This window comes from Eulemur rufifrons, chromosome 23, assembly GCF_041146395.1.
Source record: "Eulemur rufifrons isolate Redbay chromosome 23, OSU_ERuf_1, whole genome shotgun sequence".
Taxonomy (NCBI): domain Eukaryota; kingdom Metazoa; phylum Chordata; class Mammalia; order Primates; family Lemuridae; genus Eulemur; species Eulemur rufifrons.
In genome coordinates, this window is record NC_091005.1 from 10,942,960 (window position 1) to 10,970,774 (window position 27,815).

At 50.8% G+C, this 27,815-nt stretch overlaps 3 protein-coding genes and 1 non-coding gene across 4 annotated transcripts; 1 reads left to right on the forward strand and 3 right to left on the reverse strand.

The window, feature by feature from the left end:
- Positions 1 to 1,867, reverse strand: THAP11 (THAP domain containing 11). Its single transcript, XM_069456295.1, has one exon. The coding sequence runs from the start codon at positions 1,625 to 1,627 to the stop codon at positions 698 to 700; it is 930 nt and encodes a 309-aa protein (XP_069312396.1). The 5' UTR covers positions 1,628 to 1,867; the 3' UTR covers positions 1 to 697.
- Positions 1,868 to 5,656: 3,789 nt separating this feature from the next.
- Positions 5,657 to 11,073, forward strand: CENPT (centromere protein T). The gene is given in 13 exon segments (XM_069456495.1): positions 5,657 to 5,766; positions 6,857 to 6,947; positions 7,084 to 7,171; positions 7,289 to 7,385; positions 7,505 to 7,641; positions 7,783 to 7,819; positions 8,022 to 8,164; positions 8,860 to 9,021; positions 9,312 to 9,644; positions 9,860 to 9,968; positions 10,502 to 10,678; positions 10,764 to 10,868; positions 10,950 to 11,073. Coding segments are annotated over 13 exon segments (1,713 nt in total).
- A 266-nt stretch (positions 11,074 to 11,339) lies between these two features.
- Positions 11,340 to 27,781, reverse strand: TSNAXIP1 (translin associated factor X interacting protein 1). Its single transcript, XM_069456345.1, is given in 13 exon segments — positions 11,340 to 11,580; positions 11,808 to 11,914; positions 12,007 to 12,133; positions 12,322 to 12,431; positions 12,559 to 12,711; positions 12,852 to 12,977; positions 13,136 to 13,266; positions 13,343 to 13,391; positions 13,584 to 13,753; positions 14,163 to 14,298; positions 14,682 to 14,878; positions 23,783 to 23,882; positions 27,665 to 27,781. Coding segments are annotated over 13 exon segments (1,764 nt in total).
- LOC138374023 (U7 small nuclear RNA) lies at positions 26,826 to 26,887 on the reverse strand. The gene has a single exon (XR_011231309.1). It is a non-coding gene; the product is annotated as a U7 small nuclear RNA (small nuclear RNA).
- Positions 27,782 to 27,815: the final 34 nt, after the last annotated feature.

Below are 27,815 nucleotides of genomic sequence, written 5' to 3' on the forward strand. Positions count from 1 at the left end.
TAAAAACCTTACTTTTTGTTTAATTTGTTTTGCCAAACAAACACAGTGAAAACTTTAGTCTGACTAATTGTACAGAAAATAGATTTTGTAACCAGTAGCAAACAAAACAGGATAAACCTAAGTCCCCGGCAAGCTGGATCTCCATCACAGGTTACTCAGACCCACTCGTCAATGGCCCCCAGGGGAGGGAGGTCCCAGGAAACAGAGGCACAGATCTACCAGTCCCCATCAGAATCAAAGGCTGAACCTGGGAAGGAAAAGCATGAAAAGGAGAATAACTGATGTTACTTGGATCTCTTATCACTACACAGAGAAGAGTTGTCTCTGATTGCTTGCCAACCTTAAGGTGTGGCTTTCCCAAACCCATAGACCCTGGGCATTCCACCTGCATCCCTGGGGGGTAAATTTCAAGTTCAGTGGTTCTGAAGCCTCTGCTTAACCAGAATCTGCAACATAAACTGGGGAGGAAGGGTAGACAAAGTCATAATTGCTGGTGTCACCAGTGCAGAGTCTGAGGCCCCAGCCCCGCTTCAGGAGGAAACAAGTGAGGGTGCCAAATCACCAGCAAGAGTCCAGCTGCCTTAAGCCTCAGTACTGTCAACCAGTGTCCCTGGAGTACAGAGGAGTTCAATAGCGGCCTGAGGTTCCCCTAGGCTGGAAGGGGTCCACGAGTCCTGCAGGCCGCAGGGGGACCCATTCACATTCCGTGTTTCTTGCGGATGACAGCCATGGCAAGCAGCCGATCCTTCTCGCGCAGTTCTTCGCGCAGCTTGGCCTCGGTGAGACGCAGGTGGCGGATGCTGCCCTTCATCTCTTTCATCTTCACTTCCATCAGCGCCAGGATGTCCCGCTGCTCATTCAGCTTGCGCAGGAGCTCCTCCTCCGTGGTGCCTGACGACAAGGAGTACGAGTGGTCGGAGCCAGTATCAGGGAAGCCTTCTTCCCCTACCACCACCAACTGGGGGCCCATAGGGCATTCAGCGGCCTCCAGCCCTGCCGTAGCAGCCTGTAGCTCCGAAGCGGCGGCCGCGGCGGCTGCGCCCTCTGCGGCTGCGAACTCCACTTGCACTGTAAGGTCGATGGGTTTCACGTCTTCTCCGGTGGGAGTGGTGGGCGCCGGTGGCACGGATCCCGGAGCCTGACTGCTATCTACAGCGGCCTGAAGGGTGAGGAGCACGGCCGCGGAGGCAGACACCAGGTTAGGCTGCAGCTGGGCGGTCTGGGCAGTGGAGGTGGACGGCGACGACTGCTGCTGCTGCTGCTGCTGTTGCTGCTGCTGCTGCTGCTGCTGTTGCTGCTGCTGCTGTTGTTGCTGCTGCCGGCGGCGAGCAGCCGCAGCCCCCGCGGGTCTGCGCGCAACTTTGCGCTCGTTGACGCCGCGCAGCGGGAAAATGGTGGGGACGCGCACCGTGTAGGTCTTGCGGCCGCCCTGGAAGTGAACGCTGCAGAGACGGTGGCCCGTGGTGGGCTGGAAGGTGGAGAAGCACCCACTGACGCCGGCACGGGACACGTTCTTGAGCCAGAGGCGCCGCAACTCAGCGTCCTTGGGAAACGTGTAGAAGTGCAGCGCCTTGTCCCGGTGCGAGTTGTTGTAGCAGCCTGGCACGCAGCACGTAAAGCCAGGCATGGCTGCGCCGCGAGGCCCGGCCCGGCCCACCGGCCTCCTGCGCCCTTCGACGGCCCGGTCGGTCCCCCGCCGCCCGCCCCTCGACGGGCGGCGCCGCGCGAGGCCTTGGACGGTCTCCCACTACTGCAGCCCAGCGCAGCCGGTCCGACCCGGCGTTTCGTGCCCAGAATACGCTTCCTGCCGGCCCGCGCCGCACCGCCAGCCCGGATGCCCGCCTGCGCTCCGGAGTCGGCCCCGGGGACGCCGCGAAGGACCGCCTGGGAAAGAGGACTACGCCCCCCACAATGCACCGCGCCCAAAACCGCTCACTTCCGGAGTGGGGGTTTGCTTATTCCGGCCGCTTTCCAGGGCACCACGATGGCCCCCGCAGAGCAGATTCGTTCTCGCATTCGGCTTGTCCCCGGCGAGAGAGAAAGGTGTATGCGGTTGGAACGCTGTCGCCTGGACTGCCCTTCACAGGGACCCGGAATCTTGATGGGGGGGCCTGTGCGCGCCTTGCCAGTGCGCAAGCGCTCTGGGTATATGTCCACCGAGACTACAAGTCCCGTGATGCCTCGCGCTGAAATCAGAGGCTGCGGCCCCGAACGCCACCTAAAGGAGAGATCCGGTTACTGCGGACCAGAATTCGGGCGAGGTTGTGCTGTGTCCGCCCGAAGCGGTCCCCCAGCCCGGAGCGCCTTTGAGTCGACGGCATTCCTTCGGGGGGAGGGAGTGGAAATCTAAGCCTCAGCGTCCCGAAAGGCCTTTGGAACCCCTTTCTTTGCGTTGGGGACTGTCTCCCGATTCCACCGCTGCCTGCGTTGACTCATTTATTGACTTAAAGTCACCAATAGGCGTCTTACTGTGTGTCGTGCGCAGTGCAGTGAGTTTCAGGGAGCCAGACTGACCCGGTCTTTCCCTCTTCTGGATCCTGACCACCTAGAGGGATGAGGGTATGTCTTTTGGAAAATAGTTGTGAATGCACGCGAATGGATGTCTAATCACAAGTAAACGCTCCAAAGCAATGAACAGGACACAGGAGAAAATGAGGGGCGGAGGCCCAGTAGTATCAAACAACGAAAAGCTTGGGCGAGGAGGAGCAGCCAATTCTCGCCGCGGAACCTAGCCTGTAAGGCCCAGAGACAGGAATGAGCTAGGTTCTGCCCTTAAAGAGCTTGAAAGGGGATGGCCAGAGTAGCAAAAGGGCAGAAAGATATCGAACTGGGCCATATTAAAAGATACGGGGTTTTATTTTGCAGGCGACTGGGAGCTGTTGAGGGGTTTTAAGCGAAAGGATTTGCATTGTAACAAGACACCTCCCCCCTCCCTCGACTTCTTTGGGGAAAATATTTTAAAGAACAAGAGAGGTTGTGGAAAACCAGGGAGGAGCCAAGTAGTAGGTCTAGCAGGGGAATTAACTGCAAACTAGCCCTCTTTTACTGAGTTCCCCCTTTCTCTCACTTTTTCTTGCCTTTCTTGACCCTTTCTCCTAACTCTCCCTCCTCATTTTTTTCTCTCCTGATAACAGATCGCAAGCATGAAATGGAAACCCAGTATATATTACTAATAATTACAGTATTTGAAATAAAAACAAAATAGATCAGGTACTTTAAAAAAAAAATGTTGTTCTTTATTATAAAGTGGAACTATGCAGAAAATGTTTTAGAAAAATACAAGAAAATGGGAAAAAGAAAATTTTTTCTAGTCCCAACACCCAAACATTAACATTACATTTCATTGTGTTTACAACCAATGTGATCTTTGGTTATTTGTGTGGGTTTCCACTGACCTATAATGGTAGAAAATCCCACTTCTCCTGTCCTGTGCAGCTGAGGTCTACAGCTTGAACCCCTTGAAATCTAGAAATGCAATATTTTGTGCAGCCCACGGTAAAAGATATGCATTCATTTGGATGAATCATTTAAACAACAGTACAAACATGAATGCATGCTGTGTTACATGTTTAAATTTTTATAAAATGTGTGCAGTAGAGATAAAATTCAGTAAAAGATCATTGTATCTGTTGTGTATTTTCATTGTCATACAGTCACTGATATGGTTCAAACCCTACCTATCTCAATACTCACCTTGGTCAAGAAATGGTGAGAAGTCAAATTGATATACTTTGTTTATGCATAGAACGTTGGAAGATTATGCTCAATAAAACTGTGCCTTCCAGTACATAAAATCACCTCTAATCTACAATTTATCTTCTACACTCAGAGCATATCTGGACTGCGTGACTTTCTCCCCACCCCCGCTGCCCTGCCCACCCTCTATCTTGTCACCTCGGGAGAAAGGCAAGAACCTCGTCACGTGTCTCCCTGCTTCGAATCTTGCCTCTCCTACAATCTGTTCTTCACAAGGCTGCCAAAGAAAACCTGATTATGTCATACCTCTGTTTAAATCCCTCCAGTGGTTTCCTATTCCATTTAGAATGATATCCAAACTCTTTCCCAGAGCTTGCAAGACCCCACATAGTCTGGCCCTTGCCAATCTCTCTCACTCCCTCCTCCCTCTCCAGTGTTTTTAGGGTTTTTTCTAAACAAGGAGTAAATATAAAGTTTAATTCTGTGAACACAGAATGTTACTGTGCAAAGACTGAAGCTCATGTTCCAAACTGTTTTGGAAGATTTTTGTGTTTTCTCTATGTCAGTTCAAGGTTGTGCTAATAAATAAATTAAATTTTAAAGTTCATTTAGGTGGTTGATAATGACCATGGAAAAAATATGTCTGCAAAGGGCCAGCAAATTAAATCAGGTAACAGAGATCAGATCTAAATGACGAAGAATGTTGATGTGCTGTTCCTCTACAGTTCTCTTAATTTTGAGAAGCAAGAATCTAATTTTTTTCTTTGTTTCATTTTTAACCCAAGCACAAATATGTTCATGTCTGTCTCAAGTGTCTGATTCTTTACTCCTGATCTAGGAGCAGATTCTGGGAAAAAGAACTCCACAGGAGACTCAGAAACTAAATTCCAATTCAGTTGCCATGAAAATTTAAGAAAGGTGGGGGATGGCCAGGTAAGGTGGCTCATGCCTGTAATTCCAACAATTTGGGAGGATTGCTAGAGGCCAGGAGTTCAAGACTAACCTGGGCAACATAGTGAGAACTTTGTGTCTACAAAAAAAAATTTATTTTTATTTTTATTTTTTTCAACAACCCATTTCAAATGTCAATTTTTTTTTTTAATTAGGTGGTTGTGATGGCATGGGACTATAGTCCCACTTATTTGGGAGGCCGAGGCAGGAGGATCGCTTGAGGCCAGGAGTTTTAGGTTGTAGTGAGCTATGATCATATCACTTTACTCCACCTGGGGCCACAGAGTGAGACCCTGTTTCTAAAAAAAATGAAAGAAAAAATAAGAAAAAGAAAGGTGGGAGATAGTGAAGCAGTAAAAAATACAGAAAACACTAACATAATATGGCAAGCATCTCCAGCATTAACAGAACTTTTAAGAGCCAGAATTCATTTCCAAATTGCACTTGTTTTAAGATCATAACATCTACGCTGGATCACAGTCTACTAGCCGTGGAGCCTGCAACCTGGTCTCTTCTGATGAAATACAGAGTCTACAGACAGCCGTCTTTGCAAATGCAAATCTGACCACGTCACATATAGGATACAATTCTTTTTCCTGGCCAAAGTGTCTCTCCTCATCCTCACAGAGGGAGATGTGAATGAGAGGCATTCTAATATTAGCGACTATTTATTGATGCTCTGGCTTACTATGTGTCAGATCCTAAGTTAAACATTAACTCCTTGAATCATTACAAGACCCTTATTAGGTAGGTATCATCCTCAATTTACAGATGAGGAAACCAAGAGTTGGACTGGTTGCATAGGTTGCCCAGGCTCACCTCCTCTAAGGCTGCCTCCAAAGCAGCCAGTTTGCAACGACCGCTGTCCACGTTGTGAGCTTCGGCAGGGCAAGAACTACAATTCCCGTGGTGCTGTGCGGCAGCATCGCGAGAGTTACCTTAAATGCGGCGGCGGGAACGCGGCGCCTGGAGCAGGCTGGGCGGTTAGGAGGGGGTCCCTTCAGAGGCAATGGCGGACCGCAGCACCCCCAGCGACCCTACGCCGCGTACGCTGCTGCGGCGCGTGCTGGATACCGCGGACCCGCGGACCCCGCGGCGACCCGGGAGCGCTCGAGCTGGGTATGTGAGGGCGCTGCCCGAGTACCTGAACAACTAGAGGAACAGGGGAGTGGGGTCTGGGTGGGATCCAGCGCCAACCCTGTCAGAAGAAGGATACTTGAGTCTCGAGAGGTGGGGGGCCCCGGGCTCTAAGAACTGGCTCCACCCCCCTAGCCTGGTTCAAGCCAGCAGTTTGTGCCCCGCCCCCAGGGCTCCAGGCAGCCGTGGCTTGGGGCCACAGAGTCTTCGGGCGAAGGACCGGCACTCAGAACCTGACCCTCTCTTCTCTGGGCTGCTTTCCCCCAACCCAGCCTGGGGTGTGTCCGGGTGGTCCCCACCATCCCTGCACATACAGTTTTACTGTTTCTGTAGCTTCCAGCTGGGAGATGGAAAGGAGCTAGCGAGCACAGCCTGGGCAGAACTTGGCAGACAGGAACTGGAAAGATACTTGGCTGGGGAGGAGGGAATTTGGCCTGCTTTAGTGGGAGTGTGGGTGGGTGAGGGCTGTGGTGAGCTCCTGGTGCAGTGGATGCAGAAGTTGGCATCTGCCAGACTGGGACAATAAGGTTCCTTTATAGGGAATGGGCAGCGATTCAGTATAGGTTTTAGACTTACCCGTGATGAGGTGGGAGCTGTTACCTGGGAACGTTTATGTGGCTCTGGAATCTGAGAGAGATTGGGCTGGAGAGACTAGGGCTGGGGTAAGGTTGCTGTCAAACCCTGACAAGTACTTAAAAGGTTTAAAAATATTTAAATATCCTTGGATTGTTATTTTAATGTCTGGAATGAATACTCTTCCATTTGCTCCTTTTGTCTGTGTGGCTAACACTTATGTCTTACGATTCTGCTAAAGTCATCTCTGTGAAGCCTTTCTCAGACCCTCCTTCTGGTTCAATCATGTTCCCTTTCTCTTCCCATACCCCAGGGCTCATCTTCATCCACACCCCTGTTGACATAGGGCTGGGAACAGGGGCTATGGGAGGGGCAAGTGGTTTCTGGTTCCCTGGCCCTGACAGAAAAGGGCTTCAGAACAAGACCCCTGATGAGGGCACGTCTTTGCATCCTCTACCACACACACACACACAGCTCAGAACCACTGGCCTTTACACAGTGCCCAGAGAGCCCTGCTTGAAACACCTTCTTCCAGGAGGCTGAGAAGCCAAACAAAGATGACTGCCAGACGGAATTCCCGTGGAGCCAAGGTAAGTTCCCAGCCCACTGAGCACTACAGGCCTTTGGCTGCCTTAAGGAGGCCCTGAGGTCTAGCTCTGCTCTAGAGCCCTCGAGGAAATTTCAAGGCAGATGAACAGACTGGTTGTTTGGTGCTTTTGCCCATAGTCTGGTGGCAGATTGGCCCATGCTCAAGCCGGTGGGCACCTGGAGGAACAGACACCTCGGACTCTGCTGAGGAACATCCTACTAACTGGTGAGTGGGTGCTGGCCTGCCAGTCAGTCAGGCACCAGTCCAACACCAGTCTTATGGTATCCCTCATTCAGGGCAGCCTGTTCTGTCAGCCCCACCCTCTCTTTGGTGTTTCTGCAGCCCCGGAATCTTCCGTCCTGAAGCCAGAGTCAGTGGTGAAGCCAGTGCCAGCGCCGCAAGTGGTCCAGCCCCCTAGACGGGAAAGCAGTCGGGGAAGGTGCACGGTGAACCCCACCCTTGGACTGGGCTATTGGAAAGCTCTGGTCAGGGAAGCCTTTGGGGGCCTCAAAAGTTAGAATTGGTCTTCCTGGTCTAAGATAAGCTCCATCCTTATAGCCTGGAGCTGCAACTTCCTGAGCCTGAGCCCCCCACGACCCTGGCTCCAGCTTTGCTGGCCCCTGGCAGGAGGAAGCAGAGGCTGAGACTATCGGTGTTTCAGCAGGGAGTGGACCAAGAGCTGCCTGTCTCCCCAGGTGAGGCCCTGGACACCACCTGTTGCTACCCTCGCCCACCTGTCCTCTGGAGAGCCTGAGGTGAGCCAGAGAGGGCTCTCATAGGCCTGGATAACTTCCCATGGTTTCTTCTTTTTACATTTTCTTACCGGTCACTGATAGAGCCTCGTGGGAATGCTGATGCCTCATCCCTTGCCAGGTGCTGTTCCCTGTCCTGGGGGTTGGTGGAAGAGAAGCTTGGGGAGGGAGGTGCCGACTGAGATGGAATCCTGCCAGGTTTAGCCCCACAGCATGTTGGCTGTGTTCTAAGAGATGGGAGCCCCACCACAGATGGGGGAATCCTAGAGGAAAACTAGGCCTCAGGCACCTGACTTTCCTTTGTGCCGCCTCCTTCTCACCAGCTCCCTCAACCTGACCTTTGCCACACCTCTTGAGCCACAGTCAGTGCAGAGGCCTGGTTTGGCCCGCAGACCTGCCACTCGCCGAGCCGTCGATGTGGGTGCCTTTTTACAGGATCTGCGTGATACTTCCTTGGCTCCTCCAAGTAAGGTTGAAATTTTCCCCTTCTGGCCTTTAGGGAAAGCTCACTGCTGTGACAGATAGGAGGTTCTGCCAAGTCAGGGTTGCTTCCCTCTTGGTGGGGTCAAGAACAGTGAGCAAGCCTGGTCAGTAGGTCTACAAAGAGTTTCTGCTTTCTTTCCGCAAGGTGCCCCTTGCCTTGGTGGGGCCCAGTCTTTATCCCTTAGTGTCTTCAAGGACCCATATCCTTGAGGAGCTATAGAGCTGAAGGTAGGAAAGGGGTATGACGTGGTGGCTGAAGCTTATTGGAGGTTGAAAGGGACCAGGTTTCAGGGCTAGCTGGCCAATGAAAACCAACCTGGGAGCTTGATTGTAGCAGACAAGTCAAGTTCACCAGGGTAAGAGGAGTGTTCTGAGCAGAAGGAGCAGAGTGAGAAGTAGAGAGCAGAGTCATGAGTGAGCAGAGGAGGGTGGGGTGGGCAGCTGTGGAGGCCTAGGAATGCCAGGCTAAGGAACAGGAAGGTAAGCAAGGAGAGCTGTGGAAGAGAGAGAAGGCTTAGAGTGCTAGGTTGTCTTCTGTCTCTGAAGGCCACTGGGCCCACTGTCTAGGTCCTGGTGACTCTGGGTAGCAGCAGGGGGACCTGGAATGCACTGAGTGTCAGCTGGCCCTTGGATCTCCAGGTGACAGCCTCAGAAGCCCTGTTATTACTCTGCCAACAGACATTGTGTTGGAGGACACCCAGCCCTTCTCCCAGCCCTTGGTTGGCCGCTCCCCCAGTGTGCGTCGCTCCCTGCCCCTCGCCTCTCACAAAGGGGCTGAAGACACTGAGAGGGCTGCCAGTCGCAGGACATGGAGCAGTGGGTGTGCGCCACGGAACAACAGTGAGTATGTGGAGCAGGTAGCCTGGAGCTTAGTTAGCTTGGGTGAGTGTTGGCAGTGATGGTTTTCCTTCCTCAAGTCCATCTGTGTGTCCCCAGAGCCTCCTGGCTGTGGGTCCCTTGTCCATCTGAGAGCAGAATCCATGTTAGGCCAGAAGACTCCAAATTCATGTCCTGGTGCTGTGTACGGCTTCATCTCCTTAGTGGCCAGGGCCAGGTTTGCTAGTTCATCTTTACCCTTCCCAGAGCTTGGCCTGCTGCTTCTGCAGCCTGTATTCTCTCCCCTCATGCAGGCCCTGGGAAGCCAGCTCAGTTTCTGGCAGGAAAGGCAGAGGAGGTCAATGCCCTTGCTCTGGGCTTCCCGAACACCAGCAGTAGTATCTCTGGACATGGAGTAGAGCCCTTACAGGATGGAGTTTGTGAGGAGGCAGAGAAAACGATGGAAGAAGAAGAAAAAGGATTGAGCATGAGTGAAGTGAAAGAGGGGACAGGAACACAAGGACCTTCGGGGGCAGAAGAGCCTGAGGGATACATGGAAGTGACAGAAGCAGAGGGATCCCTGGGGGCTGTTGAGGCTGAGGAGCCAGAAGGATCATCAGGGGATGAGGACACCTCTGGTAGGACAGGTAAGACACCCAGTGCAGGGACCAGAGGGTGACTGGTGACAGCTGTGTTCAGGCCCTGGCACATAGAAGGGGCCTGCCTGGGTGGTGTTTCTGGGCACTGGTGGTGTCAGGGGGCCAGGGAGACTCTCAGGAGCACCTGCTTGGCTGGAGCTAGGTGGAGCCCTTGAGAAACAGGACAAGGAGACTGGACCTGCAGGACTGGGTGAGATGGTCAGCCCTGAGCCACCTGTGACCCTGCCCTTCCTCTGCAGCAAGCCCAGAGTTTCTCCAGCCCAAGCAACTTCATCAGCTTCTTGAGCCAGCCCCCCAACCTGGCGCAGCAGTGTAAGATCCCATAACCCCGTTCCCTCATGGGCCTCTTGGGAAAGGGACAGGCAGTGAGGTTGGCATTGGGCGCCCCGTGTACACAGGGTCATCCCCTTCCCACAGGTATGCAGATTACCCAGCAGAGCAACCTGAAGAGGGCTCACTGAGCGCACCTCTGTCATCCTGGTGCCTGCCTCCAGGAGCTTAGAGGAGCCTGGGCAAGGGGGAAGTGCGTTGGTCAGTATGTAGTCAGAGAAGGCTTCCTGGAGGAGGATTAGCAGAATCAGGATAGGCTGCAATAGACTGAAGGGAGAGAATGTCCGTTCTGAGGCCTGGGGTCATGGACCTAAGCAAGTAGCAGCATAGATGATGAGACTAGACTAGGACATTGGGTTGACTATAGAGGAACAGGGCCCCAGGGAAAGACCAGGTCTACGTGGCCCCTGACTCCACTGCCCCTCATCAGTATGTGGCTGGAGCTGCTGGTCCAGGGCTCAGCAGGAGCCTTCAGGCAGTATAGTTCAGCTACCTCTGTCCACTCCTGCCCCCAGCTTATCTTCGGAGCCTCCGGAGCCTCTGCCAGCCAGGCTTCTCCCTAGACCCCGAGCCACTGGTCCCAGGCCCCGCCAAGATCCCTACAAGACCGGACTGAGCCACTATGCTAAACTCTTTAGCTTCTATGCTAAGATGCCCATGGAGAAGGCGGCTCTTGAGATAGTGGAGAAATGGTGAGTCCTGGACACTCAGGGTGGGAGAGAGCCCAGAGGTCATGAACAGACTGTTGAGTCTGCTCTATCCCAACCTTCTTGGCAGCCTAAATAAGTATTTCCGGCATCTTTGCGATGACCTGGAGGCATTTGCTGCCCATGCTGGCCGCAGGACTGTAAAGCCAGAGGACCTGGAGCTGCTGATGCGACGGTGAGCGGGAGGAAGGGGGAGGTGCTGGGTGTGAGAGTGCTGGTACTGATTCCATCTGCCCCTTCTCTTCCTCTGCTGCAGGCAGGGCCTGGTCACCGACCGAGTCTCGCTGCATGTGCTTGTGGAACGGCACCTGCCCCTGGAGTACCGGCAGCTGCTCATCCCCTGTGCATTCAGTGGCAACTCTGTCTTCCCTGCCCAGTAGTGGCCAGGCCTCAACACTTGCCCTGTCTACACCTGGAGCCCCTTGATACCACTTACTCCTTCAGGTCTTTTCCCCATCCCCCTAGCATCAATAAAGTGTCACAAACAGAATATTGGTACATGTCCTGGGGCCAGCCAGGCAGGGACTTATCCCCTTCCCCACAACTCCCCAGCACAGCCTGGAGAATGGCATGAGTTCAGAAAAACAATTTTATGCTAAAATCAGGGGGTAGCAGTACTGGAGCACTCAGGCTGCCCACAGTGGTCCTAGCTTGCAGGCTCTTGCTCTCTTGGCCCCCTGCGCCTTATGTCAATCACCTGCAGCCGTTCCAGTGCAGTCTGGAGCCAAACCACAATGCCCTCTTCCTTCTCACCACCCTCCTCTGGCAGTTCTGACACAGGGAGCTGGAAGGCCTGGCTGATATAGGTATTCAGAGTCTGCTTGTCCAGGCTGGGGTCGATGCTCATCAGGGCCCCCCGTAGCTGGGGTAGGGTCACGTCACTGTAGCTGTCCCATAAGAGAAGAGAGACAGGCCATGACATCTCTTCCATGTGCCCCAGACTCCCGGGTGCCCTCCTTTCTGCCAGGCTCAAGCAGATGGTGCACAGTAGCATGCTCAGTGCACAGGGAGACCCAGGGGCTTGAGGTGCCACCATGTGTCCCAGTGCAAGGATCAAGGGGTGACTGGTGACTCGCTATGGATGAATTGGCCTGAGGGCCCCAAGGTCACTCACAGTTCAATGCCCAGCTCCTGCTTTAGCTCCTGTAAGTACTCATTCTTCTCCTCCACGTACTGTTCCCACAGCTTTTGCACAAAGGGCTCACTCCGGCCTTCCTCGTCCTGGGAGGGGCCATAAGTCAGAGTGAGAGCACATTGGCTAGGGTCCAGCCCAGGCTAGTGTAGGGGCTAGGCAAGTTCCTGGACCCACCCACCTCCAGAAACAATGCGCGGTAGTTGAGGAAGTCTGCATTGTTGCTGCTGGAATGCCAGCCCCCTGCCTCCATCAGCTCCAGAATTTTCTCTTCCTTCTTGAGGGGGAAGGCACTCTTGAGGACTGTGCTGTGGGGAGACATGAGGGCCAACAGGGGCCTGCTGAAGCCTGACCACTCATCTCCCTGGTGTTCAAAAGGAAAGTGAGTGTTGAGGCTGTGGCCCTTCCCACCAGGCTCCCCTGTTCCCTGCACACCCGGGAGCCTGGCCAGATAATGTTGGGCAGGAGTTCAGAGTGGCCTGGACTGGCCTCTCACCTGAACTGCTCCATGGTTAGTATCCCCTCGTTTTGACTGTCAGTATTTGTCATTTCCTTCAGCAGCTGGGCTATTGTCTCCTTCTGGTTGACATACACACTGTCACTTCTCTATAGGGAAGGAAGCATTCACTAACTTGCTGCTTCCTGGAGTGGTGGGGACAGAGCTGGGCTATGCTGGGGATATAGGCCCCTGTCTGTCTCCCCGAGGGGAACACAGGGCCAGGCCCAAGCTCACCTTTCCCATCAAGACTGCATAGAACTGACTCATGACCTCGCTGGAGTGGAAGAGCTTGATATTTTCATAAATAGTGTAAGCCCAGGCTATGGCATCATTGGGCCCAAAGCGACGCTCCAGGAAATTAAAGAAGAAATCTTGGAACTTCTCTTTCTGTAGGATAGGAATGCTTGGTCAGCCTGCCCCAGGGTCAGTTGGCTCTCCTCCCTCTTCCCTGGCACCTTGAGGGGATCCCCCTGGAGGCCTCTGGATCTGAATGCCACACTGGGCCAACAGGGCTTGTGAGATCTGACCTTTTCCTCTGCGAGACGTTCCTTCCAGGCATCCTTGAGGAGGTTTACCACATCCTTCTTGGTTGGCTTCTTGTTCTCCACAGGGCCTTCAAACCGAAGGAAAGAGGGGACAGATTCCCCATAGCCCTAGAAGGGAGGGTGTTAGCTCATCTCTGGGCCTATCTGTGGCCTCAGCCCCAAGCAGGTAACAGCCCAGATGGTTCCCCCAGAAGCTCAAGGCTCTAGTAGCAAGGCATGGCTGTTCTGACTCCGACCCTCAGTCTCCCTCCTGGGGACTCCCCTACCAGACCAGGGAAGAAGTCTTTCTCCCGGAGCAGCCCCTCGCCAATCTCCTCCAGGAGCACATCCACCAGCTGGTCACTGTTCTTGCCCTCAGCCAACATTTGCCAGCGCTCTGGGCCCCCAGGCACCACCTCTGTGGGTGGGGAGAGAGAGCTGGAGTCCAGACCGTGTACTTCAGCAGGCCCTGGGGCCCCAAAGGCCATCATTACCTTCGCACTTGGTCCAGTCGGGCCGTGGGGTGGAGGTGCGCTGGATCTCCTGCAGCTCCGAAAAGAACTGGTCCCGTTCCTTCAGCGTGCTCATGTGCAACTGCAGCAGCATCTCATGCTCCTTGCGGACCTCTTCGTAGTCGGCTCTCAGGCTGTCCAGCTGAGGGCAAGGTGATTGGTCCTAGCTGCCCACCTGCATGACCCTGCTTTACCCTGCCTGGCCCTGCCTGCCCACCAGCACCTGCTCCTGAAGATCCTTGTTGGTCTTCTCCTGCATTTCAAAGTCCCTCCTGGGTACCACATCTCCAAAGTTGGCCTTCATGGTGTTGAGTTCCATCTGCGTACGGGTCAGGTCTTGCCGGGTCATCTTCAGAGCCAGTGTTAACTTCACGGGGTCCTCCCCCCAGACGCCTGCCGGGACCCCATCAACCCACATCACTCTGGCTCTGGGGCTTGGAGCCGAGGGCTGGGTTGGGTATCGCTTAGGGGATGGCTGAGGTCCTCTGGCCTCCCTGCTTGGGATCCCCTGGATCTGTTTAAGCCTAGAGTTTCAGGTTTAAGAAAAGGAAGCCCAGGACAGGGGGTACCAGGCCTGTCCAGCCCACATGGAGTCCAGGCTGCCTTAGCTGCCAGCAACCTTCTTATGATGCTCAGTCCAGCTCAGAAGATCCGCAGCCCCAGGTGGTGGAAGGGACATCTCCACCATGAATGTGCATGCAATGAGCAGGTATTAGGAACGTTGAATGAATGAGGGTGAGTGGTGAGAGCAAGACTCCTCTCCAGCACCTCTGAGGAGGAGAGAGACCTGTCTTGGGCTTACCTGGGGACTGGGCTAATGACTTGTCCTCCTGCTGGTACCGCAGCTCATTCAGATCTGCGATGAGGATCTTACGGGCATCTCGCTCGCTGAGGTAGTGCAGGTACTCCTCAGCCAAACTCTTCCTCAGTTTGCTCACCTGTTGGGAAGGTGCTGTGTGGTTAGGGGCTGCCTTTGGACCCCTGTATGCAGGTAGTCACCACAGGGCATGGATGGGTGCTGGGTAGCCCTGTCAGGGCCTGGGAACAGGAAAGGTGGAGGAAGAAGGAGATTGGCCATCCCTGAGAACCCAGCAAGATGCCAGTGCTTCCTCCCACAGGGCAAGTGCTGGCACTCGGGCCACACAGAGCCAGGGCGGAGCCAAGCATGAAGGCAGAGGGCAGAGGTAGCAGGGGCTCTGGGGGGGGCGAGATGGTGGCTCAGTACGTCATTCCAGCAGAGGGTGGAGTGGCCTGGGGTCACCCTGGTGGTGGGGGTGGGGCAGGAATTCAGGGACTTGGTCACCACAGCACTTCCATTCACCTCACTCTGCAATGAGATCTTCTCCTCATTCTTTTTGTCGATGAGTTTTAGCAACTTCATCTTTTCTTTCTTGAGCATGGAGATCTCGTGTCTCTCCTCAGCCCTCATGGCCAGGATCCTCTCATTGCAGTCCTCATTCACAGTGACAAGCTTGGCCTTCAGGGGCTCCAGAGCCCGAATCCTCTCCCTTTGGTGGGCTAAGCAGAGACAGGTGGGAGAGTTCCTTTAGAGCCCCAGGACAACAGCCAGGAAACACAGACCCTAAGGTCATGGATAAGTGGCTATGTCACTTGCAAACTCCAGGAATATATGCATGCCTTGTTCAAAGCCATGACCCTTGCTTTCGGCTTTCCTGCACTTGCTTTTAAATAAGGGAGAGAGTTCAGATGAAGACTAGGGTTTCCCCTACAGTCTTTAGTCCTGTAACTGCACCATCTCTGCACCTCCTGAGTACTCACTCTCTCATGGGGTTCACTCAGTTTCCTACAGATACTGTCCCACCATGCTTCTCAAGGATGGGAGGCTGTCAGGTGCCCTGGGGTGCCCTATCACAGAACAGTGTCTGCAAAAAGGGCTGAGTTGGGCTTGGTGACCTCAAGGCCCAGCTGGTACCTGCCCCAGCCCTGCTGTAGAGCCCCAGAAGGTCAGAATAAGATCCTCTCTGCCCCCTTCCAGGCCGGGCCTAGAAGGGTAGCTACGTTCTTACCTAACATCACCTCGTATGCATTCTTGATGGAGGACAGTAATGGCTTGTACGTTTTGAAGTCCTCTATGAAAAACTCAAAGATCTCTCTGTAAGGCTGGCAAGAAAATGGAACTGGTCACCTCCTGGCCTACAGCTGCCACCCTCAGTATGGTGTTTTTCTTTACTGAGCTTAGAAGTGTTTCAGCATGAGGCTGCCAGGTCACCTATATTCAAGTTAATGCCTCAGGCACCATCTGGGTCATTCAAAGTGCCACAGAGCTGGGGGGCAGCTCTCTGGGGGCCTCTCCTGATGCTATCTCTGAGGCCTGGCAGACCACCAGGGGTGAGTCCTCCCACTCTGTGCCCAAATCCCCTCTCTGGCTCTCTAGGCAGCCAGCCGGCCTCTTGCCTTCCAGATAGTGCATCACCTGACCACTCACCTACATCCTCTCCCCATCTTAGAGCCCTGTGGGAGCAGGAGGAGATTGAAAGTTCTAGCCTTGCATTCTGACCTCGAAGTAGAGGTGTGGTCTCCTGCCCTACTTGAACACACAGGAATTTTTTGGAGGCAGCATTGCTTACTGGAAGGAGTACAGGCTCCGGGATCAGCCCTGAGTTTGAATCCCAGTCCCATCACTTCACGGTGGTGTGCCTTCTCTGAGCTTCTGCTTCCTTGTTGGTAAGGGACCTTCTGCTTGTGAGATTGTATGTGAGGCCCCAGGCCAGGGCTGGGCACACAGCCAACACTCAGTAAATGCATCAGTCAGTGACTATGTCAGAAGTTAGGGATTCCCTGTCATCATCCCTATTTGAGAAGATTTGGTGATTTTCTCCCTAATGTGTGCCAGAATCTGGGTTGCATCTAGATCTTTCTCTCTTTCTCTTTATGTGTCTGGGCTAGTTCCTTAAGCTTGGGGTGGCAGGTGGACACTATGACCCCTGCTTGCCCAACAGCCAGGATTCAGGCTCTATCCACTGATATCCAATGACCCAACCTGGGTGCAGGGGATTGCAGCGCTGAAGGGAATGGGCACAGCATCCAGTTCACCTGACTCAGGTGAGGAAATTCAAGCCTTAGGAGAGTTTTGGTTCGACACTGCAGTCATGACTGTACACTGGCTTTTTCATGGGACATGCTTCTCTTCAGGGAGGGAGACCTAGGAGAGCTGGAAGAGGCCAGTCTCCCCTGAAGGTTTCATGTACGCAGTTCTGGTAGGTAATCTTCCCACTCTTCCCCCTGCCCTTCCCATGTTTATTCTGTGGCTCTGACCTGAAGCTTCAGTTCCTGGGTAGAATCTTTGCTGAGTTCCACCAAGAGGAGCTCCTTGCGTAGGTAGTTTTCCAGCTGCTCCAGGTACCTGGGCTTGCCAATGCCAAAGGGCTCCTGCTGCCAGCTATTGCAGGGGATGGTGGGCTGATATGTGACAAGTGCCCCATGGGGCCCTTGCACCCTCTGTCTGGGACAGTATATACCCCTGCCCTGTCTCCTGGCCCAGTGCCTGGTCTATACCCGCCCACCCACCATAGGGCTGACCCTGGCTTACCTTGTTCGTTTCCGGTGGTCATCTGAACAGGGTTTTACATTTTGCAAAATGGTCTGGCTCGTGGTGTATGTGGGCCACGGGGACAGGTTCCCACTGATGGAGAGCTGAAAGGGCTACAGGGAAGGACAGGTGGGTTACAATGGCAACATTGCTCCCCTTTCTAATGTTCCTCACTATCCCTCCTCCCCCACTTCTGATTTTTTTTACAAACATCTTTTAATATGATTCATAATTAAGTCTGTGGGTTCTTGAGTTATAGGGCTTAAGTCCTAGATTTCCCTTATTAGCTATGTAACCACAGGCTTAACTTCTCTGAGCCTCAGCCTCTGCATCTGTAAAATGGGGATGATGGTAGTCTCCATCACACTGTTGATGTGAGGATGCAATGAGAAAGCATAGCATGTTTTATACAGAGTCAGGAACTTGGTAAAGGTGAGCTATTCTTTTCTTCTGTAGGTATATCAGTGAATATTAAATACTTGTACTATGAAAACAGGTATGAGTAGTGGTGGGGACCCAGTCCCTGCCCCCATGGCACAATCTAGCAAAAGAGACAGAGAGAGGAGGTCAGGCCCAGCCTTAACTTTGAATTGACAGATAGGACTAGAGAGATGCAGCAGGGTGAGCTGTGGACTCTGGGAGGAGACTGGGCTGCACCCCTGGTGGAGGGGGAGGTAGGCGAGAGTGCCCTGGCAATGGGATCTCATTTTGAACCTTGAACAGGGGCATGTGGTAGGAAGTAGTAGCATGTATGGGCATATTTTTTAATCTTTTCAAGAAATACTAATAGCAGGAAGAGCTAGTGAAGCCCACTTCTAGGGTTTCAACCATTCAGTCATTCATTTTTTCATCAAACATTTCTGGGTCCATAGTATATCCTAGGCCCTGCTGCATTCTAGAGACATGAGGGATGTTGGGGGTATAATGGGGGTGGGATAACAAGTGAATTGATGATCATGTCAGCATGCAGTGACTGAAACCAATGCAGGTTATGGGAGGGTGGGAGGCCCTGACTCAGGTGGAGGCCAGGAGAGGCTGCTTATCTCAGAGGAGGAGATGATGTTAGTGATGTTCAATAAAGCTCAAATGAGTGCATGGGAGGAACTGAGTCTGCCCTGGAAGGCTATGTGTTGGGGGTGGAAGCACAAAGACTGCCTGGGTAGCACCAACACTTCAGGGACACAGCAGTTTTAAAGAACTATAAACAGAGGCTGATGCCCAAGGAGAGCAAGCTGGCTGTGGCTACAGCCTGGAGTGAGGAGTCCCGGCAGCTAATGCAGGAGACAGATGGAGCAGCAGCTTTACATAAAAGGGCAGTCCTCAAAGCCTTACTCATGACTGTGGAAAAATTAGGAAACTCCTAAATGTCTTGGAGCCAGGCATGGTGATGTGTACCTATAATCCCAGCTACTTGGAAGGCTGAGGCAGGAGGATTGCTTGAGCCCAGGAGTTTGAGACCAGCCTGAGCAACATAGTAGGACCCCATCCCATTAAAAAAAAAGAAAAAGAGATCTCCTCCATGTCTAAAAATAAAAGATTGGTATGCAGACTTGAAACACAAAGAGGCTTAACATGGAAATATACTAATGATATAGTTCTAAGGGTTAAGTAAAGCCAGAACTTAGGGAATAAGCACATCAAATAAAATGAAAGACCAGAAAAGACAGAGGGAATAATCCTAAAGCCTATCAGCAATGATTATTCTCTAATGATAGGATTATGGGTCATTATTTTTGTGTAATTGTACATTTTTCAAATTTTTACAATGAGCATAAATCAAATTCAAAACAAAACTGAATTACTGAATTATTTAATAGGTCCCATCTGTGGCCCAGAGCCCAGCCTCCAGGTTACTCCGGGCTAGAGAGGCCAGGCCCACCTCCCATGCTTCACATATCCAGGTTCAAGGAGCCCTACCAGGCTAATGGAACTAGCTCCTGATGGCCTAGTGTGGAAAATGCTTTCTCCTTGGATTATTTTTTCTTTTTAAGAGACAGGGGGTCTCCCTCTGTCACCCAGGCTGGAGTACAGTGGCTCCATTGTAGCTCACTGCAGCCTCGAATTTCTAGGCTTGAGCAATCCTCCTGCCTCAGCCCCCTGAGTAGCTGAGGGTGCTGAGAGACTACAGGTGTCTACTACCATGCCAGGCTAATTTTTTTAATTTTTTTTTTTAGAGACAGGGTCTCACTATGTTGCCCAGGCTGGTTTTGAACTCCTGGCCTCAAGCAATCCTTCTGCCTTGGCCTCCCAAAGCCCTGGGATTAGAGGTGTGAGTGACTGCACCTGGCCCTTGGATTCTTTGCCTGGCCCTTTTCACTGCATTCTGTGAGTTCTGTACATGCTCTGTCTCACTCTTGGGATCATGCATTCATTCCTGAAATATTTATGAAAGACACATAGTTAGCTTTGTTGCTAGGCCCCAAGGAGGACTCCAGTCTCTTGAGGGAGCTCTGGGTTGACCTGTCTCTGCACTTCCAGAATTAATGGAATCATACTTCATACTCTACACAGTCTTAAGCAGCACTCACCAATACTGTTGAATAAATACACAAAGAAGCACAATAGTTTAGAATGGATGAAAGGCACGATCAAATCTAAGTATGGTCCGGTGTGGTGACTCACACCTGTAATCTCAGCACTTTGGGAGATTGAGGTGGGATGATTGCTTGAGGCCAGGAGTTTGATACCATCCTGGGCAACAACATAGAGAGACCCTGTCTCTACCAAAAAAAAAAAAAAAAAAAATCAGGCTGGCCACGGTGGCCCATGCCTATAATCGTAGCACTCTGGGAGGCCAAGGCAGGAGAGTTGCTTGAGGCCAGGAGTTTGAGACTAGCCTGAGCAACATAGCAAGACCCCATTGTCTCCACAAATAATACAAAAATTAGCTGGGCATGGTGGCATGTGCCTGTAGACCCAGCTACTTGGGAGGCTGAGGCAGGAGGATCACTTGAGTCCAGTAATTTGAGGTTGCAATGAGCTGTGATGACGCCATTGCACTCAAGCCCAGAAGACAGAGTGAGGTATTGTCTCAAAAAAAAAAAAAAAAAAAAAAGCCTTATTCTTTGGGTGTATATGTTTGCATGTGCTTTTCCGTGGGTTAAGAATGCCCTATGTTGACTACTCACCCTTGAGATCTCAGGGGTTCTTCCTTTAACTTTTATTTTATTTTATCTTATTTTTTTGGAGACAGAGTCTCGCTCTGTTGCCCGGGCTAGAGTGCTGTGGTGTCAGCCTAGCTCACAGCAAGGCTGCTTACTCAAACTCCTGGGCTCAAGCAATCCTCTTGCCTTAGCCTTGGAGTAGCTGGGACTGCAGGCATGCACCACCTTGCCCGGCTAATTTTTGCTATATATTTTTAGTTGTCCAGCTAATTTCTTTCTAGTTTTAGTAGAGATGGTCTCGCTCTTTATCAGGCTGGTCTCAAAGTCCTGACCTCGAGTGATCCTCCCACCTTGGCCTCCCAGAGTGCTAGGATTACAGGCGTGAGCCACCGTGCCCAGCGTCAGGGGTCCTTCCTGACACTCTTTCCAGGGCAGGCCCCCGCGAAACTTTCCCATCATTATACCTCTATCTTCTCTCATCAACAGAGACTTTGCTGTCTCATTTACCACTGTATCCTCCTCCCCCCAGTGCATGGCACATATTAGGAGTCAAAAAATATTTATTGAATAAATGAAAACATAAGAGAAAAAAAAAGAGAGATGAAACAATTATAGTAAAGAGTTTAAAGCCCTCCTATCAGGATAAAATACATCAAGCAGAGAAGATGAATGGCACCAAGAGTAATATAATTGATGATGACAGATGGACAGATTTATAACATACATTAAGTGGAAATAAAGAACAATCTTTTAACATATACAAGAAAATAATCACAGATCACAGGTAAGGTCTTAACATATTTTTAAACCAGAAACTATATACCATGAAATTGTTTATATTTATGCAATGAAAGTAGGAAATGATAATATAAATATACCTCTAAGGTACTTAACCTTTTAGAAATTTAAAAATAAATTCATACTTTCCATGACCTACTTATTCCTTTTCACTCCATGTGTGCTTTCACTTTTTTTAGTGAGAATTCTTTTTCTTTTTTTGAGACAAGTCTCACTCTGTTGCCCGGGCTACAGCGCCGTGGCATCAGCCTAGCTCACAGCAACCTCAAATTCCTGGGCTCAAGCAATCCTCCTGCCTCAGCCTCCCGAGTAGCTGGGACTACAGGCATGCGCCACCATGCCCGGCTAATTTTTTCTGTATATATTTTTAGTTGTCCATATAATTTCTTTCTATTTTTAGTACAGACGGGGTCTTGCTCTTGCTCAGGCTGGTCTCCAACTCCTGAGCTCAAACGATCCACCCATCTCGGCCTCCCAGAGTGCTAGGATTACAGGCATGAGCCATCATGCCTGGCCTATTCCTTTTTTTTTTAATGGATTTTTTTTTTTTAATTCTTTACTTTTTTTTTTTTTTTTTTAGACATATTCTCCCTCTGTTGCCCAGGCTGGAGTGCAGTGGCACCATCATAGGTCACTACAACCTTGAACTTCTGAGTTCAAACGATTCTCCAGCCTTAGCCTCCAGAGTCGGAGGGGCTACAGGTGAGTGCCACCACACCTGGCTAATTTTTTAAAATTTTATCTTTTGTAGAGGCAGGTTTCTCCTTGTGTTGCCCGGGCTGCTCTCGAATTTCTGGCCTTAAATGATCCTCCCACCTCGGACTCCCAAAGCACTGGGGATTATAGGCATGAGCCACCTCGCCCAGTCCCACTTACTATATGAATAATACTTAAGATATAACATGTTATAGAAAAAAATGTTAACATGTTCAAAACCTTTGGGACATGGTCAAAGCAGTGCTCACAAGGCATTTATTCTAATACTTTTTTTTTTTTTTTTGAGACAGAGTCTCACTCTGTCACCCCAGGTGGAGTGCAGTGGCATCATTTATAGTTCACTGCAACCTCAAACTCAAGCAATCAGTCCTGCCTCAGCCTCCCAACTAGCTAAGACTTCCCAACTAGTTGGAACTATAGTCGTGTGCCATGACACGTGACTAATTTTTCTAATTTTTCTATTTTTAGTAGAGACAGGGTCTTGCTTTTGCTCAGGGTGGTCTCCAACTTCTGACTTCCAGCGATCCTTCCGCCTCGGCCTCCCAGAGTGCTAGGATTACAGGCGTGAGCCACCGAGCCCAGCCCTTAATACTTTCATTATTAGGAACGAAAGCCTTAAGGAGTGACACCTCTGCTTGTTTCAAAAGCAAAAGAACTATCAAAAAAATAATAATAATTAGGAAGTCAAAGTAGAAATAGACAAAAAACCAGAAAACTATAAAACTTGATGTGATTTTTATAAAAGTGTAAAATAACTCTGAAGACACCTGAGAAGTTGTTAAAGAAGTACCTAACCACGGTGAGTTAACACATTTTTTAGACTTTCAAAAGACCAATCCTCGTGTTCTGTCTACTGTTTCTGCCAGGACAAAACGTGGGCACCCTATTTTGATTGCCGAGGCGAGTGGAAGCAGGAGTACCAGCAGCCCGTGCCGCTTCTTGGCCAGGTTATTAGCTAGGGAAGGCCTCCGCCCGCAGGAGGAATGGAACGTGGTGCTGCGGAGCGCTCCATGCTCTCTGCTTCCCCCTACAGGTGAAAACCGGAAGGCGGCCTCGGAGGGACGGCAGAGTGGGGGGAATACCGCCCCCTCGTGGTTGAGAACGGCCTCGCCGCTGCCGCGCAGAAGAAAGGTAGGGAAAGAGCCTGGTCCCAGATCCTTGGCACAGCGTGAACCAAATCAGAGCTTGCCCCAAGTTATCATGTCGTTTGGGCTGTGCTTGGTCTCCGTGAAGAATCCATACTGCCCCCCTTCCGCTCCCTGGAGTCACTCCATGGGGGTGTTGGGAATCCCCAGCCTCATGGTGTGGGGTCCATGTGTTTTCAAATTCTCCACAGGGGACACACACAGGAAAACCACCACACAGCCCACCATGACCTGGGGTTATATGTTTGCTCCAGTGTGTTTTTTCCTCTGTGAGATTTGGACAATGGCTGTTTGCTGGTTATTAGCAATCCTTCTGGGTGCCAAAGCATGTGCCTGTAGTCTCAGCGACTAGGGAGGCTGAGGCAGGAGGATCGCTTGAGCCCAGGAGTTCAGGGCTGCTGTGTGCCATGATCGCACTGTGAATAGCCACTGCACTTCAGCTTGGGCAATGTAGCCAGACCACATCTCAAAAAAATAAATACATAAAAAACACTCCTATGATCATATCAACAAAAGCCCAAAAGTACTTAGTAAGACAACATTCATTTCATATAAAAACTTTAAAGAACAGGAATGAGGGAGGGACCCAGAGTCAACAACACAATGGAGAAACATCCCCTGCCTTCACGTATCTCCTCGTAAGCATTTATGGAGCTTTCAACCTATGCTAGCCACCGAAGTACCCTATTGGACGTTAGGGCCATAAAGACAAAAAGATATAGTCACAGCCCTGAAGGACCTTGGCAGATCTGGTGTGGCCATCCTAGTACCTGGCACAGTGCCTGGCACATGGCAGCTGGGTTAAAGAAATGAGGTCCACTCCTCATTTGAGTGAGTGGACCTGAGCTGCAGGGGAGGGGTGTCTGTAGGCAGAGGCTGAGTCTCTTGGCCTAGGGAGGACCGGAAAGGATTTTCAGATGAGGAGCAGAGAGAATGCCCACCCTCCTCCCAAAGCCTGGTGGGCCTGGCTTCTGTGAGCCACACTCCCCTGACTTAGAAGCTGCTGCTCTGGTGGCATGTTTCAGGTGAGTGGTGCTCTGGGGTTGCAGGCAGGGAGATAGGGCCTGAGGCCTGACATTGGGGTTCCAAAATGGCATTATCCACCAACCAGAGTCTTCCATTTCTGAGAAAGCTTGCATTTCTGGGTGCTCTTGGCTTCTAGGAGAAAGGCATCATCTATGGTCACTCCTGAAGGCCGAGTCCGTGAACTACACATAGAAAGAGAAGGTAATGAGGCCGGATATGGTGGCTCATGCCTGTAATCCTAGCACTCTGGGAGGCCGAGGCAGAAGGATTGTTTGAGGTCAGGAGTTCGAGACCAGCCTGAGCAAGAGTGAGACCCCCGTCTCTACTAAAAATAGAAAAATTAGCTGAGTGTGGTGGTGCACACCTGTTCCAGCTACTCAGGAGCCTGAGGCAGGAGAATTGCTTAAGCCCCGGAGTTTGAGGTTGCTGACGCCACGGCACTCTAGCCCGGGCAACAGAGTGAGATCCTGTCTCAAAAAAAAAAAAAAAGAGAGAGAGAGAGAGAAAGAAGCTAATGGTGGGTCAGAGTCCAGAGTGGGGAAAGTCCTTACACCCTTCCCAGATCCGTAAGTCATGGCCTCCTTTCCCCACAGAGCCAGGTTCTGGGTCTTCCCAGCTCTGCCTCCAGATTCCCATAGATGCTGCCAAGCAAGCCCCTGGCACTGGGCCCAAGCCATGTCCCTACATTCCCAGAAAACTTCTTCTCATTGCCAGAGTCTCACCAACTCCTGCAGTAGCAAGACACCCTCACCATTAATCCAGAGAACGCTGTGGGCCTACGCTTCCATTCAGTGTTCAGCTACGGCTGGGATGGTGGTTTTATGTACATGACTCTGGCACACTCTGGAGGCGTGATACCAAAGGCAGGTGCTATAGGACAAGAAGCACAGGGTCTCTGGTCAAGGAGCTGGAGTGCAAGTCTTGATCCTTCACTTACTGGCTGATAGGGCCTGGGGCTGACATCTGGGGTTCCAACAGGTCTGCCCTTGGGCAAGTCATTTAACCCCTCTCAGCCTAGTGTCCTCACAAAGGAGTGGAGACAATTCTTGCATTGCCTATCTTGACAGAGTTGTTGAGACATTTAAATAAGAGTGAAAGAGATAAGCAAAATAAATGAGCTTCACAGATGTTAATTATGACAGCAGAATGAGAGAAAAGTGGAGGAAGGAAGTCTCTAATACTCAAGCCTCTTGGAACAGTCATCTTTGCCCAAGCTAGGAAGGCATTTGGGGGTCAAAAGGGAGGGCTACTCTGGGCCGGCAGGCCCTGGGGGAACAAAAGGAAGAAGTAATTCCAGCCACCCATGGAGTGGTGGGGGTGTGATTTATGTTGCCAGACAGACCCATGTGTTCACTTCCCTTGCTAGCTGGTGGCCTTGGGGCATGCCGCTTAACACAGCTGAACCTCAGTGTCTCCGCCCATAAAGGTGGGACTAGGACTACCCAAACTCCAGGGAAGTTGACAGCATTAGCATGAACCCCATAGAGAAACCCTGTCCTATAGGGAAACCCTGCTCTACTCCATGGAGCAGTAACACCCCAAACCCTAGTCCTCTATTGTCTCTCAACATTGGACAAGTGTCAGCAAAAGCCATGGAATAAACAGTCGGTGTGGAGAAGGACGGGTGTCTGCCTAGATGGGCATGGGTTTGAGACAGTCTTGCAGACTAAGAAGATACAGCAGATCAACTCCACCTGCTTGCTGAGTTAAGTCAATACCTTCCTATCACAGCCAATCCATTTTCCACACTCTGTTCTTCTTGCTTATGCTGGAACCACCACAAAAGGCAAAGTAAGCACAAAAACTGTGGGGAATTCTACAAATTCTGAGAAGTTGCCAAAAGGAAAAGTTTAATAGGTAATAGATGTTAGTTTTGTTAGTTTTGAATATCAAAGGAGACAACAGTAAGAAACAGACTTAAAACAAACAAAACACCTGCTGTAGCCTATACACTTATCTAAAAAGCTTAGGATGCTTCTTTGTTGTCGGGTTAAATATTTTACACCAACCCTCAGAGGAGAATGGAAAATATTTATATTGCTAGCTCAAAGGAGGAGAAAACTTATGGCAGGTAGTGGGTGTGTCAGGCTGTATCTGGTATTGAGTGAACTCAAGCTGCTGACTTCCATCCACCAACCAACTGTGCCATGAGTGTGAGGGTGAAAGGAAAGAAGCCAATAGGGAAGATAAACCTGCCCCAGGGAAATGCACAGTTTGAGGTCCCCTGTGGAGGGTCTTGCTAACATGTTCTACAGTGCTATGGTCTGGCCTATCCATCATCCTGGCCCTGCTCTAAGGGGAGCAGGAGGAGAACACCCACACTATCTCTAGGGGAAACAGTGAGCCTGCCTCAATGTATATATCAATAAATACTGGTGAATAAAGAATATGGTGAATGAATGATATGTACTGCCACCAAATTCAGCTTCAGCAATTACTTTGTGCTTCCTTCTTAAAATGGATGAAGATTCTCTTTCTGAGTCTGTTTTATATTTTTTTCATAGAAGACTGTAGTTTACTAAGTTATTCCTGTGTTGGGTAGCAATTCTCTTTTTCAAGCCTGCCGCCTGATTCTTGTAGACTAATTTTAGCTCCACATAAAATAATCAAATTCGTATTTCCTGTTCTAGGGGAATTTTGTAGGCCTTCCCTGTCAAGGCAGCAGACCCTGAAGGATTACAGTTTAGGTGAGATCAGGTTTTTTGCATTGGGAACGAGTAGAAGGGTAGGGAAACTACATTCATTGAACACTTATTGAATGCCTATTATATAGGAGAGCTGTGGTAAGAGCTTCACATATTCTGCCTAAATGTTCCCAACAATGTTTGTGAGGTGGGTTGGATCATTCCCATGTTTGAGATATAGAAGCTGGGGCCTGGAACTTTAAGGGCCTTCTGTGAAGTCCCAAAGCTAGAAAGGTATTTAGCCAAAAAAAATTTTTTTTGAGACAGAGTCTCACTCTGTCGCCCTGGGTAGAATGCAGTGGCATCATTATAGCTCACTCCAACCTCAAACTCCTGGGGTCAAGTGATCCTCCTGCCTCGGCCTCCCTAGTAGCTGGGACTACAGGCATGAGTCTCTAAGCCTGGCTAATTTTTTCTATTTTTTATTGTTTTTTTCTTTCTTGGGGTCTTCCATTGGGGACTGGAAAACCTGCCAGACAAATTCTAAAAGAGATGTAACACTAATTTTTCTATTTTTTGTAGAGACAGGGTCTTGCTCTTGCTCAGGCTGGTCTTGAACTTCTGAGCTCAAGTGATTCTCCTGCCTTGGCCTTCCAGGGTCCTAGGATTACAGGCATGTGCCACCATGCCTGGCCAAAATTTTTGTTTTAACCCATATATGTGGCTTTCTTGGCCAATGAAACTTGTCATATTTTGCAGTATCCAGAGGTTGCAAATCTGAATACAGGCAGGAGCTACCTGGAGGCTGTGGGATGTGTCTGCGTTGCTTAGAGTCAGCCAGCAATTCGATAAGAGTCTTTGTCACAAACCCAACCCTTGAGTGAAGAGGTAGTTTATCCCTGTGGCTAAGGGCTAAGTTCAACAGTGTGACACAGCAAAGTTCACACTTTAACTCCACCACTTACAAGCATGTGTAAAACACACGATCTCTCCAGGCTTCTAAAGTATTTCTTCATTTGAAAAATGGTGATCTTACTGCCTTATAGAATGGTTGTGAAAGTTAAATGTGGTATATAAACCATTTGGCACATAATATGTTCAATACAAGCTAGCTGTTACTAACGATAAAGCGCGCCTGCCCTTTTATTAGCACGTAACGTCTTCACTGACCTAAGTCATCCCGGATTCTAACTGTTTCTGCAGCACTGATTCTGTGGGGCTAGAGCCCCAGACCATTGGACAGAGGCCAGCGGGAGGTGCAGAGGCCCGGATCAGGTACCATCTCCCTGTCTGGAAGTACTCAAGCCCTCCTCTCCACCCTCAGCCCAGCCAGCGCCTACCTCGGCACGGACAAGACGCTGTAGCACCGCGACTGCTGGGAGGCCATGACCCTCGGGCAGGCGGACAGCCAGCACCCGCCGCCAGGGAAGCTGTGGTAGTGTACAGTCCGTCGCCATGGCGACCAGGCCCCAGCGGCCCTGCGGTGAGGGC